We start from the raw sequence: 19,380 nt of genomic DNA on the forward strand, positions 1-19,380 counted from the left end.
TTTTTAAGGAGTTTAGGGACTATTCAGTCAAATCATGAAATAATTGTGTAGTGGTGTAATAGTTAATTTCCTATAAAAGGAGATTTAATTTCTTCATGTGCCGCACATGTAAAACGACGACGGAACCATGGGCGGCGCCGCCACACCACCTCCACCGTCGCCGCTTCACTCCACTATCTTCTCTCGTTCCACCGCCGCTTTCAACCGCCTCTTCGCGGCTGTCTACGGCGGCGCGATTTTAGCTCTGTTCTATCACCACATCGTTTCGATTCTTCGAAATTCCTCAATTTCATCTTCTTTAATCTCTCTTGCCCTACTCATCTCCGATTTAATTTTGGCCTTCATGTGGCTCACGGCGCAATGTTTTCGGATGATTCCTGTCCGCCGCCGAGAGTTTCCAGAGAAATTGAAACAGGTAGCGAAGGATTTCGATTTTCTGGCGGTGGATGTGTTCATTTGCACGGCGGATCCGTACAAGGAGCCGCCGATGAGCGTGGTGAACTCGGTACTATCAGTTATGGCTTACGACTATCCCGCTGGGAAGATCTCCGTCTATATCTCCGACGACGGCGGCTCCGCCTTGACTCTGTTTGCTTTGATGGAGGCGGCAAAGTTCGCTAGCCACTGGCTGCCGTTTTGCAATAAAAACGACGTCGTAGAAAGGAATCCCGAGGTGTTTTTTGCATCTACTAGTGAGTTTTGGAACTCTGATTCACAGAAGATTAAGGTAATTATTTTTTCAAAAAAATTAAAATCTTTTGTAATTGAAATCCTGATTTTGAAAATTGTTTCTTTTTTCCCCAATTTTAAATAATATATATATATATAATAATAATTATAGTTAAAATAGCCCTTTCGATACTTTTACTTTCGAATTTATTCGATTTTAGTCAATTTACTTTCAAAGATTTAATTTTAGTCATTATATTCTCAAATGTTCAACTTTAATAGGTCAAATGAGTTCAAAACTAATACTTTTTCATTCATTTGGTAACCAATTTAGTTTTTGGTTTTTAGTTTTTAAAAATTAAACATATTTCATCTCAATATCATGAAATGTTTCAGAACTTTCTAAAGTAAAATAGTTGAATTTTTAGTTAAATTCTAAAAAATATAACACTATTTTTTTAGCATTAATTTTCAAAACTTTAAAAAAAAAACAAATGGTTACCAAATGAGACTTTCATAATTGAAATTTGAATTTAGTTTTATTTAGTACTTGAAATTTCAAAAGCAACGTGTTTGATCTTGAGAATTGTATTAGATTTCTAAATTACTCCCAAACTTTATTTGCAATTGGTTTATGATCGGTATAAAAAAATTCAACTTATAATTAAAGATATACATATTAAACAAAATATTTCAACTTATCACAATATCATTGCACTATATGATTAACTAGTTAGCGGTCAACTCTATTTAGGGATCATTTATAAACTAATTTTACACTTCACAAACCAATTAAAATTGACAAAAAAAAAAACATTTATTTTAAATAACATTTAAAAAAACTATTATTTTTTTTTCGAACAATATATTCTAATATAGAAAACTCGGAAAATACATAAACATCATTGCTCACAGACTCTGAGAAGTTACTGAAATAATTGAAGTGATCAAACACTAAATTAATCTTCTTAACCATATTATATTACAAATAAGGAGAAAGAATTAGACCATGTATTATATCATCATAAATACTAATATTTGATAATTTAAACTATGTTAAGGTAATTATGGAGTATAAAAGTATTGTATGTATGATAATAGGAAATGTATGAGCATATGAAAATGAAGGTGGAAGATGTGGTTGAGAAAGGAAAGGTAGGAGATGAGTACATCAATGGAGAAGAAGATAGGTTGACTTTTCATAAATGGGACAAATCTTTCACTCCTCAATCTCATCCTACCATTATTAAGGTTTGTGTCATCTTTTTATCTTATTCATCAAAATTTCACACACACATAATAAGTCAAAGAAGGTTATTTCAATTAAAATTTTAAGGTTATGTTTAACAATCATTTGGGTCCTCCCAGTTGGTTTTTGTTTAAAGTGATTTATGCATCTTACTTTAGTACAATGGTTGAATACTTCGCCAAATTTCAAATTCCAAAAATAACTTTTTGAAAGCTACAGGTTCGTTTGATAACCATTTGGTTTCTAGTTTTTTTTTTTTTTTTTTTTTTTTTTTTTTTAAAAAAAAAAAAAAAACATATTTCATCCACATTTCTTACAACAATCTACATCTTTCTTGAGTACAATGCTTGAATTCTTAGCCAAATTCTAAAAACAAAAATAACATTTTAAAAGTTACTTTTTTTAGTTCTCAAATTTTGGCTTGATTTTTTAAACCATTGGTGAAAAGTAGATAACAAATGAAGAAATTTGGAGGGGAAGTAATGTCTGTAGGCTTAATTTTCAACAACAAAAACAAAAAACAAAATAGTTACCAAACGGGGTCTACTTTTTTTAGTTCTCAAAATTTGGTTTGGTTTTTTAAACCATTGATGAAAACTAGATAACAAAGGAATAAATTTAAAGGTGGAAGTAGTGTTCGTAGACTTAATTTTGAAAAACAAAAAAACAAAAACAAAATGGTTACTACAAACAAGACCTTGGTTTGTTGTTTTTAGTTTATGAAAATTAAGCCTTAAACATCTCTTCTCATTGTAATTTTTTTAATCTATTTTTTACCCTTCTTTTAAAGACTAAATTTTTAAAAATTAAAAAAAAAATTCTGTTTGATAACCATTTGATTTTTTTTTTCTTTTGAAAATCAAGCTATAAACACTCATGCCGCCTCCAAATTTCTTCATTTATTATATACTTATTATCAATGGTTTAGAAAACAAACAAAAACTTGAAAACTAAAAAAGATAGTTTTCAAAAAGTAGTTTTGTTTTTTAAATTTAGCTATGAATTCAATAAGTTGTAAATCATTCTAAGAAATAGAAAGAAAATAGACTTAATGTTTAAACAAAAAAAACGAAATGGTTATCAAGTAGGGTTTTAGCTTTCAAAAACTTATTTTTATTTTTGGAATTTAACTATTTTACTTGAGAAATATGCAAACCATTGTAAGAAATTGAGAGAAAATAAACTTCTTAAAAAAAAAACGAAAGAAATGGTTACCAAATGAGACCTAAACTATTACTTTTATGAATATAAAGCTTAAACTTTTATAAATGTATCAATTTATATCCTCCTCAGATTTCATTTAAAAATATTATACGAGACTTATAATTGCTCTAATTAAATTCTAAATTTCATTAGTGAGTCAATTTTGATCCATTATTAAGATTATCTTTGAAAATTATCAATGCATTAATTCTTCACATATGGATTTCTTCAAATTTTAGATTAACAAAATAAACAACTAGAATGATGTATTGATGATTGTTAGATGAAATCTTAAAGACCAAATTGGTTCGCTCATAAATGTTTAGAGGTTTAATTGATAAAATTATAAATCTCACAAGATATTTATCCAAACGAAACATACTCGAAGAAAGAAATAGACATATTTACGAAAATTGAAAATTTAAATTGATATAATAATTAATTTAGAGGGGAAATTAATATAACCTTAAAGTCTAGGTTATAAATTGAGGTTTTATTATTATTATTATTATTATTTCAAATGATTGCTTGAGGATGTGTAGATAAGTACTGTTGACTCGTTGGTTTTGAAATAGGTTTTATTGGAGAGCAAAAATGATAGGGACATGATGGGTCATTCACTACCTAATCTCATCTATCTCTCAAGGCAGAAAAGTAAAGCATTTCATCATCATTTCAAGGGTGGTGCCCTCAATGCTTTGGTACTTCCCAACCCATTACCCATTTTACCCTCTACCATGACAAATTCCTCTCTTTCAATTATATTAAAAATCTCATAATATAAAAGGAAATGACCCTTTTTTTTTTTTTTTTTTTTTTTTTGTAACTATTAAAATTAATTGAAAAATTCACATTATAATTATTTTAAGTTTATTAATTGAAAGTCATTAACACCAAGGATCAAAAGTGAGTACTAATTATTCAAGGTGTGCATATAAAATATAAAAATCTAGGGACTTATATGAAACTAAACTCAAAACTCAAGGATAAAAATGTAAACATTTTGAATCTAAAGATTAAATAGAAACTAAACTAAAATTCTAGATCTAAAAATGCAACATTTTGAAACCTAGAGATCAAATGGAAATTATACTCAAATTTTAGAGTAATTGTTTTAAATGGAAAGACTTTTGAAAATATTTTCAAATATAGCAAAATATCATTGTTTATAAAGGATAGATGTTCTATCATTGTCAATTAATGATAGATACTAATAGATGTCTATCAATATCTATCCCTGTAAACGTGACATTTTGCTACATTTGTAAATAAGTTGGTTCACATCTAAAAACAACTCCAAAATTTATGAACTAAAGAGGTTTTTTTGCCCTAAAAAATAATTAATAATTCACTTCTATGTTTACAAAAATAAAGAAAATACAAAATAACTATGGCATGTGACGTTCCATATTTAAAAGATTAATGAATCTGCAAATTTTCTAAGAAAAAAAATAAATCTATATTATCTTTCGTATTGATTTATATTCATTTTGACAGTAATAATTCTTATTTATTAATATGTATAACTTCTCTTACATTTGTTTTATAAACTTTTACTTGAATGTAATGAAGCTTCGAGTGTCATCAATAATGACAAATGCACCAATGATTCTAACCCTCGATTGTGATATGTACTCGAATGACCCACAAACTCTATATAGAGCTCTATGTTATGCATTGGATCCAAAACTGAAAAGTAATTTGGGTTACATTCAATTTCCTCAATGCTTCAAAGGAGTTAGCAAAAATGACATCTATGCTTCTGAGATGAAGCGCTTATACAACATTAATCCTACTGGTCTGGATGGGCTTTTGGGCCCAGATTACTTTGGAACTGGCTGCTTTTTTATTCGACGGGCCTTCTTTGGCGGCCCATCATCTTTTGAATCTTTGGAATCTTCTCAAGTTAGTCCTGATTATGTTGTTCACAAGCCCATTCGTTCTCAACAAACTTTGGATTTGGCCCATTACTTTGCAGCTTCTGATTATGAGAATGGCACTAAATGGGGATCCAAGGTATGAATGCTGTTACTTTTTCACAAGTTTAAACGTTTTGGAGTGGAAATTTCTTAGAATTTTGGAGAAATCGAGATATAAAATGGTGTAACAGTGATTTAAAATAAAGATTTGGAAACATTTTAAAAGATTTGTTTTTGTATAAATCTCGAAAAGGTGGGCATTCGATATGGATCATTGGTGGAGGACTTCTATACAGGCTATTGCTTGCAATGTCAAGGATGGAAGAGTATATTCTGCTATCCAGATAGGGCGGCTTTTTATGGCAATGCGCCTATTAGCCTTCTCGATGCTTTGGTTCAAAATAAGAGATGGGCCGTGGGCTCGCTCGAGGTTGGTTTATCCAAGTCCAGCCCAATCACATTTGGGACGAAATCCATGGGCCTTCTTATGGGCCTTTGTTATGCTCACTATGCATTTTGGGCCATTTTGTCCATTCCAATCACTGTCTATGCCTTCCTTCCACAACTGGCTCTCATCTATGGCATCTCAATTTTCCCAAAGGTAATTTCCTAAATTTCCTCTTCCAAATTGCAAAGAGAAAAACCAAACATATTAAACCTCGTTAAAGAATCTGGTTGAAATGACTTTCGAAGTAAACTCATAGCTCTATCTAATATAGGTTTCAGAGGGTGAATTCATATTATACGTGTTTCTTTTCCTTGGAGCTTATGGACAAGATTTACTCGAGTTTATCATTGTCGGAAGCACATTTCGAAAATGGTGGAACGAACAAAGAATGTGGATGATAAGAGGAATTTCAAGTTACCTTTATGGATCGATTGAATTCACACTAAAATCTTTGGGCATTTTTTCGTATGGGTTCGAAGTAACGAGCAAAGTAATGGACGAAGAACAAAGCAAACGATACATGGAAGAGTGGTTTGAGTTTGGGGCTTCTACACCAATGTTTGTACCAATGGCAATGGCAGCAACACTTAATTTGGGATGTTTAGTGAGTGGATTTATGAGAATTTTCAAAGGTTGGAATAATTGGGAGGAGATGTTTGGCCAAATGTTTATAGCTGGATTTATCACTCTCAATTGTTGGCCAATTTATGAAGCTATGGTGTTTAGGAGTGATGCAGGAAAAATGCCTCTCAACATTACCTTTATGTCAATATTATTTCTACTTCTAGGATTGCTTTGCATACCTATTTCCATTTCTACTTCACCTAATTACCTTTTGCTATTTTGAACTTTCTTTTGGTTTTCTATTGGAATGATGTGTTGTAGTGATGAACAATTATGATGAAATAAATAAGACTTTCTGTTTATTATTATTATTATTTTTTTTTTAGTTCAACAAAATTGTGGAGATAGAGAAATTCACAAACCTTAAGCCTTGTGCGGTGGGGGACTTGTGGTAAGCATTTATTCAAAAGTTCAATGGTTCTTGGTTTTTTTCCCATTTTTTTTCTTTTTGAAAGGGTTTTTTTTTTTTTGGGAAATACAATTATATACTCATGAACACCAGCATTAAGGTTAGTCATTTCGAAATCTTGATTTTTATTATTGTTTTTTTTTTTTTTAAAAAAAAACAAATTACAAATTGAAATCATTTAGGTTTGTGTTTGATAAAAATTGTTTAATGGGAGCTTTCCAAATTTCTAATTTTCTATTGGATAGATCTATAACATATTTAAAATTTTTAAAACTTAATTGAAACCTTTCATTTGTCCAGTAAAATTTATTAGACATTAGTTTAAGATCATTTTTAAAGTTCATTAACTAACACACAAAATTAAAAGTTTGATAACATATAGATATTTATTAAAGTTCAGTTAGACAAAATAGGGGAAAAAAAGGAAACTAAGAGACTTCATTTTTGGAAGAATAAGTAATATTTTGATCTATGAAGCACAGATGTGGATACAGATATATGATATAGATATGATAACATATATTGATATATCAATTTCTAGAATACTGATATATTGAAGATAGTTTTTTTTTTTTTTTTTAAAAAAAAAGATATAGATAAATCTAACGTAAAAATATTACATGTAAGTCACTAAATCCACAAAAAAATCATAAAATGTCAATTTAATGGTAATAGCACAAAATACAATATAAACATTGAAATACAATACAAAAAGCAACATCAGAGATGTTGAAATATAATAGTTAATAGAATGCAATAAGAAAGGGACTCAGATTGATCAAAGAAGAAGAAGATTAGAGGAAGAAGTATGAAGATAAACTTTTGTTAAATTGTTGGAGATATTCAAATGGTGGGTTACATTTTGCAGAATTTTGTGGAAGCTCAAAAGTGAAGATAAAGATTAGATGAATCTAGAGTTTGGTCTTTATTATTATTTTTCTTTTAATTTTCGAAACATTTTTGGTTGAGAAAGATTAGATGAGCTGTTTTTATTTTTGTTATTTAAAAAAATGTCAATGTAAAATAAATACGTCAAATTGTATGTAAAGTATCTGATATCAATATGTAATACAATTCTTTAGGCTTATTTTTAAATATAAAAAAGCTTTTTCATGATTTTTTATCCCTGAAATCTCAATCAACATCAAACATTTTTTAAAAAATATTATAAAACTGCAAACATCGACAAATTGATATAAAAGTCACTGTTATCTACAACCTTAGCATAACCAAAACCACCCAAAATTTTAAACATCAAAACAATTGATGGAGGAATACAGAGCACGCGCCGCCGCCGGGCCATTGCCACTTCACTCCCAATCCCAACACATCTCTTACCGTGCCACCACCTTCAACCGCCTCTTCGCGGCCGTTTACTCCGTCGCCATTTTTGCTCTGTTTTACTACCATTTAGCTTCACTTCTTAATCCCACCTCCCTTACTTTCTTCTTCATCTCTCTTTCTCTGTTTATCTCCGACGTCGTTTTAGCCTTCTCGTGGGCCACCACTCAATGCAACCGCATGAATCCCCTCCGCCGCCGCGAGTTTCTCGAGAACCTGAAACTATTGCTCAAGAAGGATTCGGATTTTCCGGCGCTGGATGTGTTCATTTGCACGGCGGATCCGTACAAGGAGCCACCGATGAACGTCGTCAACACGGCTTTGTCTGTCATGGCTTATGATTATCCGACATGGAAGATTTCGGTGTACGTCTCTGACGACGGCGGCTCTGCTATGACACTCTTTGCTTTTATGGAAGCGGCCAAATTCGCCGTCGAGTGGTTGCCGTTTTGTAAGAAAAACGACGTCGTTGAGAGAAATCCTGATGCATTCTTTGTTTCCAACAAGGACTATTGCAACTCTGAGATGGAGAAGATCAAGGTATTATTATGATTATAAATCAAAATTAGTCAAAATTTTTTTAATTAATTATTAAAAATATATAAACTATTTAGACTTAATAAATTTCAATTAATATCTTTACTATGCTATCTTAACTTTTTAATATGAATTATTATTGTTAATTACCAATATACTAATTAATTAATTAATTAAATTATTATTAATAATTAATTTAATTATGTTTAACTAAAAGGTATTTATTTATTTATTTATTTTGGTAATTAAATAATCAATTAACATAACAATAAATTAATTAATATTAAATTTAATTAGACAATTATTTACTTTTAGCTTCTATATACAAATTATTGAATTGAACATAACTATCAAACTTTCAGACATTTAATTATCCTACACATCCAAACACAGATATTAATTAGACAATTTTTCTTGCTACTCGATAATATTCATATTCTCTAACCATTTCAAGTGATCATAGTTTTAGTGGGAGTGGGATCTCATATCTAATTTTGTTAAAAATCCAATTTAGTATATGATTTTTTTGGTAAGCTATAGACTTTCAACTTTGTTTCACTTAAATACATAAACATTCAAGGATATCTATTCCAGTTCCTGAAATTAAAAAAGAAAAAAAGACAATCCTTTTTAGTGTTGCAAAAAAAAGAAAAAAAAAAAAAAGAAAAAATAGAAACTTTTTAGTAGTGTATTTTTCATGGAATGATGAATTCTCTTTAAATTGTAAACATTTGAAAATTATGTTTGGATGTTCAGATAATGTATGAGAAAATGAGAACGAGAATAGAAAATGTTATGGAGAAAGGAAAGGTTGAAGATGAGTTCATTAATGGAGAAGAAGAGCATTTGATTTTTGATAAATGGACAAAATCCTTTACTCCTAAGAATCATCCTGCTATTATTCAGGTATTGCTTCATTTCCATTCTAATATTCTTATTTTTAGTTGAAATTTGTTGGTACAAAGTTGATTTATATATTTATTATTATACTAGTAGGTCACGCATTGTGTAAAATTAAAATGATAATTTTACTTTATAAAGATTTAATAATAGCAAAAATAGTTTTGACATGGCCAAAATCACTCCCAGATGTACTCTTTCATTAGTTTGATAGTTTAAAATACATGTTTACTTTTAATTTACAGTTTATTATTATTATTATAATATTATCTAATAATAATTAAATTAAAATATAGTGTATAAAATAGTATACATTAAATCAAACATGAGAATTACCATTTCAATATAATTTTACTTTTACATTCTCACAAATATAATAATAATAATAAAAAGAAGGATTAGTGTTGTTTATGAAAAATTAAAAGAAACAAAATCAAGAGAGAAAAAAAGAGTAACTATATAACCACCAATTAAGGGACGACAAAAAAAAAAAAAAAAAAAATTAAAATTAAAAGTTTCTCCCTTATAATATAGATTTGGCTGTGGTATTTAAAAGTTAGATAATTGAAATTACATAGATTAAAATAGAATAAAACCAAAAGTACATGAACAAAAATAGTAATTTAATATAATCTAAACTCAAAATTTATGGAAGGCTAATAGAGAGATTTGGCTTTTTGGAAAGTTAATCGTAAATTATATGTATATAGACTAACTTTAAAATTTATTTAAAGTATAAATATTGAAGTTAGACATTTGAAAACACATAGAAGATTCCAAAGTACGGATGATAGTTTAACTATTTTTTAGTATTTAATAAAACCAAAATAGGATTTTATGGAAATTTATGTGTGTGATGTAGGTATTATTGGAAAGCGGTAAAAACAGAGACATTAGTGGAGAGTCGTTGCCAAATCTCATCTATGTTTCAAGGCAAAAGTCTACAACTTCTCATCACCATTTTAAGGCTGGTGCTCTTAATACTTTGGTAATTAACTCTATAACTCATTTACTTTGTTTATTTTTTAAAGATCAAAGCTACAATCTTTCTTCTTTTCTCTCCTCATCTAACTCTATTGTTTTTATTGTAATAGCTTCGAGTATCAACTATAATGACCAATGCACCAATTATTCTCACTTTGGATTGTGACACGTATTCCAATGATCCACAAACACCAAATCGGATCTTGTGTTACTTCTTGGATTCAAAACTTGCAAGCAATTTAAGTTATATTCAATTCCCTCAACGTTTTTATGGAGTTAGCAAAAATGACATCTATGCTAGTGAGCATAAACGATTATATATATTTAATCCAGTTGGTATGGATGGGCTATTAGGCCCAGCTTATCTTGGCACAGGGTGCTTTTTTATTCGGCGAGCTTTCTTTGGAGGCCCATCATCATTTGAGTCACCTGAACTTCTTGAACTCGACCCGAATCATGTTGTGGAAAAAGCCATTGAATCTCAAGAAATATTAGATTTGGCCCATGTGGTTGCAGGTTGTGATTATGAAAATGACACCAAATGGGGTTCCAAGGTACGCTTGATATTTATTGAAAATTCAAATAAACAGTTTACTCTTTTCTTTTTTAAAAATTGAAATAAGATGTTAAAAGGAAAATAAATCAATTCAATTAGAATAAAATTTATATTCGTATTACTTCCATCATTGAAGTTAAAGGTTGGATTCCTCACGGTAAAAGAAATGAAACCAACTTTTTTTTTTTTTTTTTGTTCATAATCAAGTTTATCAAAGTACCATGATATTTTGTCTGAAAGTTTTATTGAGACATTGTATTTGCAGTTGGGTTTTAGATATGGGTCATTAGTAGAGGATTATTTCACAGGGTATTGTTTACAATGTGAGGGGTGGAAGAGTTTATTCTGTAATCCAGAGAAGGCGGCTTTCTATGGGGATGCACCAATGAACCTCCTAGATGGGCTGAATCAAATGAAAAGATGGGTTATTGGGCTTTTGGAAGTGACATTCTCAAAGTACAGCCCAATCACATTCGGCGTAAGGTTCATGGGCCTTCTCATGGGCCTTTCTTATAGCCACAACATTTCTTGGGCCTTTCTCTCCATTTCACTCTTTGTTTATGCATTTCTCCCCCAATTGGCTCTCATCAATGCTGTATCCATCTTCCCAAAGGTAATTCCCATCACTTTTAACCTTTAACCTTAAATTATAAGTTTCTTAAATAAATATCTAAATCCTTATCATTTGATCGTCAGTAGGTTACAGATCCATGGTTTGTATTGTATGCATTCTTGTTCTTGGGAGCTTATGGACAAGACCTTCTTGAATTCATATTAGAAGGAAACACATTCCAAAAATGGTGGAATGATCAGAGAATATGGAGCATAAGAGGTCTGTCTAGCTACTTATTTGCATTCATTGAGTTCTTCTTCAAGTCCTTTGGAATTTCTGTTTTTGGTTTTAATGTCACTAGTAAAGTAATTGACCAAGAACAGAGCAAGAGATACAAGCAGGAATTGTTCGATTTCGGAACCCCATCCCTAATGTTCCTGCCAATGGCCACAGTGGCCATCGTCAACTTCGTCGCCGGACTCATTGGAATTTGGAGATCATTGGGTGGCGCTTGGGAACAACTCTTCCTTCAAATATTTTTAGTTGGATTTGTGGTGGTGAATTGCTGGCCAATTTATGAGGCCATGGTGCTTAGGAACGACGAAGGAAAATTGCCCCCTAAAATCACTTTTTTATCTCTCTTACTCACTTTGTTTCTCTGCTCTTTATTCTCTACTTTTTGTCACTAACAAATGTTTTGGTTGCATTGCATGTGTTCTGAAATTTATTTGTAATTTGCACAAATAATGGATTATTCTTAATCCTTGCAATGTTGTTTTTAATGGCTATGTAACATCCACAACATATATCAATTTATTAAGGCTTGTGTATTCTTGATAGGGTGGTTAGAGATTCGATCTCTCACCTCCATATTTGTTGTTGCACATAGTTAAATGCAAATGGTTTTTTATGCTGCCAATAAAAGTAAAACTATTATGCTACCTAAGCTGTATCTAATCCCATGCATCATATTTTCTTTACTTGGTAAAAAACAAAAATAATTTAATTAAATTTTTTTTCTACATGGCATATTTTTATTGGGTACTGTCTAGGCTATGTAAAGATGGATGCCTTACCCAGTTCCCAAAACTTGGAAACAAGAATTTGTCAAGGGATCTTATGATCAAATGAATTTTATAATATTGATCTCGAACCACTACAGAGTAGTATTAATAACAAGACTGAGTTGATCCGCAAGGAAGTGGAATGATAGTTTTGCACTAGTTAAATTCCTAACTCAAACAGTAAATTAGGGTGGGGGTATTGGTGTGAATTTAAAAGGTAAAACACGTAAAAATTAATATTATTGAGTAGTATTAATAACAAGACTGAATCAATCCGAAAGGAAGCGTGATGACAGTTTCGCACTAGTTAAATTCCTAGCTCAAGGAGTAAATTAAAGTGGGGTGTTGGTGTAAATTTAGAAGGTAAAGCACGAAATAATAAAACAAGGGAAAATAAAGTGAAATAAAAGCGGCCTAGCCTAGGATTTAAGAACCACCAAATCCTTTGATTGATCATAGCACTTTAAAGATAATTTTATATTCATGCATGTGCTTAGCCTAATTACCTGCAAATGCTATCACAAGTGCATTTTTTTTTGTTAATACTAAGATACCCTCGTAAGAATCTTTAATTTCACATGTTCTTCCAATTCACAATTTGGACGGGTATTCCTATCAAAATCTTAAATACATTCTCTGTTTCCGTGAGACTGTTAGCTTAAATTACTATACAAATATAAAGAATCTTCAAATCTAGGTTGGAAGACATTCTGATCCTTTTTTTTTTTTTTTTTTTTTTTTTTTAAATTAAAGTGTTTTAAGAGACTTTCAAATGATGTATTAATCAATAAGTTAGGAAAAAATAATTTTTTAATCAAATAAATCTCGGTGGTTGATCTTGTTAGGGTTTATGTCCTAAAACTCATGGTTTGTAAATAATAAAACTTATTCTGAAAATTCAATAAGTTGTTATTGAATATATGAATTGCTTATTTCGTTTTAGAAATAAATCCAATAAACTAAAAGATCCATGACTATTACATGAATAATTGAACTTTATGTGGAGACATAAAAGTGGATCAGGTTCGAGAAATAGTCAAAATGATCTATAGTATATAAATAAGGTTGGGTATCTTATTCTGGTAACACTATTGGATGTGGCCCACTCTGTAGTTGTTACAAGGAGTTGTAAAGTACTACAGACGATGTGATCCTAACTCGTACATGTTATGACATGAGGAATGGAGGCATCCTGCGCAATAGGTTTGTACAAGATCGGACCGTGAAATCAGTCATTCTTACTTTATAATGTTGTTTACTATTTAAGACTAACTATTTCAAAGCGATGACCTAGGTAACTTGACCTTAATCCTAAGCTAACTATGAACTCCTATTTATTCAGAATTATCCTTAGATTTGCATAGATGAGCGTTGGCTTAATAGCGTGAGCTCAATAAACCTCAATTTCAGGGGTAAGAATGGGTAGATAGCTGGGGACGTAGGGTATAAGATGAAATTCACTCCTACCCACTTTCAAGGATAGTAGAGAGGTTGTTTCCTTAAATGCTGACTTCAGGTCTTGAACAAGAGGCCACACCCTCTCATTGGCCTAAGAGAGACTCAATTTGTTGATCGGATTACAAACCAATTGTTCATTAGAGGATCAGTGGGACTTAAGGAACAAGAGATAATCTCGGGGGTAAAACAGATATTTGACCCAACCATTATTATGAATAACCTGTGAAGGGTTAACTTACTAATCATGGTTATATCAAGTAGACACAATATATCTACAGTGAGGGTTGTGCAACTATGGGCCCATTAATTCACGAATGGGGGATAATTCGGTGTAAAGAGTTTAGCCAATTAATCTCGGATTGATGGAGCCTATGATTTGTAGGTTCACGAGGTCCCCCTACTAGCTTGTAAATAAATTAGCCTTAGAGTAGCATGATAAGTTAATTTGAAACGTTCAAATTAGAATTAAGGGAATTAGTAATTATATGTGATATAATTACGCATTTAATTTTGGAATTGAACGGAATTGGAGAATCAATTAATATTCAAATATGATTTAAATATTAAATTCATGAATAGGGATTCATGAGGGAGGAATTTGTATAAAATTAATTTAATATTTGGTATTAAATTAATTAGAATTAATAAAATTGTTTAATTAATTAATTTTGTAAAATTAATAAAGTTATCAATTTTGAAAACAAAATTGATTTTGGAAATCAAATTTGTAAAACAAAGATTGAAAACGTGAAAATGGAAAAAGTGGGAGAACTCCACTTTCTTCTTTGTAGTAGCTCACTCATTTCCCACCAATTTGATTAAGTCAAATTTCCAAGCATGAGTTGCTCTTCATGCAGCAATCTTCATTGCATGATAATCCTGCAATAAATAGAGAAGATTGAAGTGGAAATCGGGCATGCAAACTAATGCAATTCATGAGTTTTTGTTGAAAAACTTGGGAGGTTGAAGAAGGTGTTCTTCAAGTTGTAGCAGTGTGCTTGTTCTTCAACTTCCCTTTATTCAAGCTTATTTTGAGTCTCACAACTCAATCTAAGGCTCCAAGAGAATAGTAGGAAAGGCCTTGAGGTGGTTCACAAGTAGATTTGGAGAAGACTTGCAGCTAAATTCGAGATTTAAGTGGTTCTACAAAGGTATGTTATGAAACCCTCTTATTAGTTTATGAGCATGCTTAATTTATAGCCAAAATTAATGAATTAGAATGCTTATTGATCCTTGTTGCTTCTGTCGCATGCTGGTATCTTTTAACAATTGGTATCAGAGCATCATTTAAGCATTCGATTTGGTTTAATTTTGGTGTGGTGAGTGTTTTTTCATAAGATATATGAAAATTGTGCACTAATATGGTTTTCTGAGATTTGGCATTTAAATTCTCTTTGATTCCTTAGTTAAATTTGTAATTTCCTCTTGTTTGATGAGTTTATATGTGTACTCAAGAGTCTGTAATTTATTTGGAGTCATTAGAGTTGAAATTAAGTTGTAATTGAAGAAAGAAGTGAAAAAGACCAAGTTGTAGAAAACTGAATCGTCAGCTTCTGTCCAGGCAGTGTTGCAATGCTGCCCTTAAGCATTGCGACGCTGCTCATAGTCGAGCGAGGAACGAGTTTCATCGAAGAACAAGGATCGAGTTTTCATCCAACCAGTCGTCGAGGATCGAGTTCCATCTGAACCAAACGAGCAAGCAGCTACACTGACCGGCTTGACATGCATTGACCGCGCGAGGATCTTTAAGGATTGACCGGTTTGATTGGTTTTCTACAAATTCTATCCAATTCAGCTTCAAAAAGGTGTTGGCTGGTTCGATTCAAGCGGTTCATGTCCTGTTCAAGATGTTCGGGTCCGATTTGGAGCGGTTTGAGCGGTCTGGAAGAGTTTTGGAGCTGTTTCTTGCTGTTTTTATAATAAATAGGTCTTTGTTTACTTGATAATGCAAAAACTAAAACCATATCAGTATGTGTTTAATTATTTATACATGTGATATATGTTATAATTAAATAAATCTTATATGTGCATAAAAGTATGCTATGTAGATTTAAAATCCCACCATAAGAAGCATGTTACATGCAATGAAAGTATGTTATAAAGTGTTATAATATATAGTATGCATGTTTAGGGTTTCTTTTATTTAATATAAGTGTTATATGAAATATTGAATGCCTTTGTTGTATGTTGTGGATGTTTAGCATGTTTAAAATTTTGTAAGTTGTTATAAAATTGTGTTAGATAATTAAAATCCGTAACAAAGAACAGCTGCATACTCACATAGGTTAACCACTCATTTTAATAGTTAAAATAGGTCGTTAAACTTATAAAACTTGGGTTACAAACTCAACCGATATATAATCCTGTCGAAGGCTGGGGGTATTTAAGTTGACGGTCTACGGAGCACCTCTTACTTGGGGATTATGGTCGAATTATTGAGTGTTGTTAACCGATTTTATGAGTAATCTGTGAGTGATGTGAGGTTTTAAAACTGATTTATCACCTAGACATCGTAGGTTAAATCCAAATATAAACGTTATACTTGGATAAATGCCTAAACTTAGGTTGTTTAATTAGTCGGAACAAGCCTAAGGAAATGTATACCCCGTTTAACGTCAGAACACTTCAGTGGGAGTTTAATAACATATATGATATGCTATTAGAACACTTTAGTAAAAATCAAATATCGTATATGATATGTTAGAACACTTCAGTGGGAGATTAATAAACATATATATGATATGATTATTTTTAGCTCTCACGTCCCTAAGAGTTCACGATCGAAATTCATGTGGCACTTCGTGTCACCCTGGGAGTGACCTCCATTCGGAAAGTGTTTGCGTGGGTTGATCATGGTGAATGAGGGGAAACTGTTCAATGGAAAATCAAATATTGATTTCAATTCTCACGTCTCTAGATAATTCCCACCGTGAGATTCGTGCAGCACTTCGTTTCACCTTGGGAGTGATCTTCTTCGGAAAATGTTATTCATGAGATCAAGACCAAAGCGAATGGAGAAAGTAGTTCATAGTAAGTGGATGAAGGATATGTGTCAACATATCCTACTATCTCTTCTGTTGGTTTGGATCGTGAGTTTTCTATGTTGCGCTTACTTGTCGTCTTTAAGTCGATCTTGCTAGTCGTTTAACAATGACTATCCCCTCGGAGGGTTTTAACATAGAATTCGGAATAACTCAAATTTCAGAAATGGATATGATTTCTAAATTTGGTTTCAACTTTGACTTTCCATCTTCGGGAACATCGTTGGGGTCAACTTCTAAGGTCTGAAAATAGAGGGTTACACTTACAGAATTATTAAAGAGTTAGTAATTTGGTAGCTAAATAACTATCGAATATGAGTTTTTCTGGAGATAGTATTTAGTAAAGAATGTCTTGTTGTAGTATCGTTGCAAAATTAATCTTGGGTATATTATTACTTTGCTAAAAACTTGATTGGATTTAAAAAGCAATTCACTCATAAAATTTGTTTATATTTTTCAGAATGACGAGTTCATTAATAAATTGTTGGCGACTGATAAACTGATTGGGGATAATTATGCCACTTGGAAATAAAACCTGAATACTATACTGGTGATAGACGATTTACGGTTCATTTTAACAGAGGATTGTCCTCCCATTCCTGGCTAAAATGCAAACCAAACTGTTCGGGATGCGTACGCTAGATGGATCAGAGAGAATGACAAAACCCGTGCCTATATCATTGCCAACATATCTGATGTCTTGGCAAAGAAAAACGAGAGTATAGGTACTGCCAAAGAGATTACTCTCCGAGGGATGTTTGGACAACCGTCCTTTTTCCTAAGGCATGATGCTATTAAATACGTTTATAACTGCCATATGAAATAAGGGGCCTCTATTAAAGAACATATCCTAGACATGATGGTTAATTTCAATGTGACAGAAGTAAATGGGGTTGTTGTTGACGAAAGGAGTCAAGTCAGTTTTATTCTTGAATCTCTTCCGAAGAGTTCTCTACAGTTCTGCAGGAACGAGCTTATGAATAAAATAGAATACAGCTTGACTACTCTTCTAAATGAGCTACAGGTTTACCAGATAATGATGAGGGCTAAAGGTCTAGAACTAGAAGTAAACGTTACTACCGTTGAGAAGAGAGGAACGTCCTCCAAAAAGTCCGATGGTACTTCCTCTTCATAGAGTAAGAGTATTCATGTTAAGAAGAACAAAGGGAAAGGGAAAAAGAAAACCGCCGGTAGAAAAGGCAAGGCTAACACTGTGGACAAAGAAAAGTGTTTCCACTGCAACGATGAAGGGCACTAAAAGAAAAACTACCCTCAGTACCTTACTGAGAAGAGAGCAAGAAAGCAAAACAGGCAAACTAGTTCCTAAAGATTGCTTTCTGTCCTCAGAATGACCAGTGGGAGATGTTGTTATTTGAAGATAATCTTATTTGCTTTTGTTATGTTATCTTGTTGTAAAGAACAAATTGTATATATTTTTGTAAATGAAATGTTCATTAGCGAAAGTTATGTTTGTTTTACCGCATAGCGACTTCTGTTAAGAACCAACCTAGTTAAAGGCCATTTGCAAATATTTAGATATTTAAAACGGCTAGAAAATCAATAAGGGCAAGTAGTTATTTAACCTAAGTGATAAGTTTAGAACACTTGAAAAGTTCAGAGTGTACAAAACTTGTTAAGTAAAATAAAATCGAAAGACTTCGATTGGATCAAAGTATAGAAAGTTTCAGATTTCTAGATCTATTTGATAGAACATATCATCTAGTGAAAAATTTTCTAATTGCCTTAATTGTTTTTCTCAATATCATTCCAATTTTAAGGTATTTTTGAAATCCATATAAGATATGGCGAACTCATAAAAGCTGTTTATTATATGTAAAACTTGTTTACATAATTTAGAAATATGAAAAAATCGATATAAGTGTTAAGATTGAACCTTTAAGTGTTGGAATATTGTTCCAGATCACTATGTATTATTTGTTTCCATAAAAGCTTGTATATATCAATAAAGAGTTATTAAATTGACACTAGAAACAAAAGTTATTTTAGACAAGTCAGATGCATCTTACTCAAAGAGTTGAGAGTATCTCTATGTAGTGGGAGGAATGTATGACTTCCTAGCCATTATTGAGAAACAAGTGTTGTGGAAATAAGTTGCATTTCCTATATAGTTTAATAAAGAAGTCTACTGTACACTAACATGTTTACAACAATTCTCTCGGCTAAAGTGTTTGAGAATCTCTTAGTAAGACTAGGAATATCAAGTATATAACCTAGGGCAAGTAGGAGAAAAGCTGGGTATGGGATATCGAAAGGTAAACCATGGGTATATGATACCCTAGTTTATTGTATTTCTCTGTAAAACTCAGAAACTCAATATTATATATTCGGATATATAAGTTACCACTGAAGTTTTAGTCCAAGTGGGAGTTTGTGTGTTTTATGTCCTAAAACTCATTGTTTGTAA

At 31.5% G+C, this 19,380-nt stretch overlaps 1 protein-coding gene and 1 pseudogene across 2 annotated transcripts; both read left to right on the top strand.

Moving 5' to 3' along the window:
• On the top strand, positions 1-6,420 carry LOC120068007 (cellulose synthase-like protein G3). Its single transcript, XM_039019669.2, has 6 exons — positions 1-727; positions 1,771-1,920; positions 3,697-3,822; positions 4,694-5,137; positions 5,294-5,641; positions 5,760-6,420. Exons 1-6 carry the CDS (start codon positions 128-130, stop codon positions 6,333-6,335), a joined length of 2,244 nt encoding a protein of 747 aa, XP_038875597.1. The 5' UTR covers positions 1-127; the 3' UTR covers positions 6,336-6,420.
• Positions 6,421-7,655: 1,235 nt separating this feature from the next.
• LOC120086469 (cellulose synthase-like protein G3) lies at positions 7,656-12,316 on the top strand (annotated as a pseudogene). Its single transcript, XR_016529630.1, has 6 exons — positions 7,656-8,402; positions 9,156-9,305; positions 10,162-10,287; positions 10,394-10,837; positions 11,105-11,452; positions 11,539-12,316. The product of XR_016529630.1 is annotated as a cellulose synthase-like protein G3 (transcript).
• Positions 12,317-19,380: the final 7,064 nt, after the last annotated feature.

This window comes from Benincasa hispida, chromosome 1, assembly GCF_027475165.1.
Source record: "Benincasa hispida cultivar pf3 chromosome 1, pf3_genome.v1.1, whole genome shotgun sequence".
NCBI classification, from domain to species: domain Eukaryota; kingdom Viridiplantae; phylum Streptophyta; class Magnoliopsida; order Cucurbitales; family Cucurbitaceae; genus Benincasa; species Benincasa hispida.

Bases quoted from the DNA above. Each gene is read 5' to 3' on its own strand.
- LOC120068007 (XM_039019669.2), top strand. From the start codon at position 128: ATGGGCGGCGCCGCCACACCACCTCCACCGTCGCCGCTTCACTCCACT. The intron at 728-1,770 runs GTAATTATTTTT...GTATGATAATAG, and splicing joins CTGATTCACAGAAGATTAAG to GAAATGTATGAGCATATGAA. The intron at 1,921-3,696 runs GTTTGTGTCATC...GTTTTGAAATAG, and splicing joins CTCATCCTACCATTATTAAG to GTTTTATTGGAGAGCAAAAA.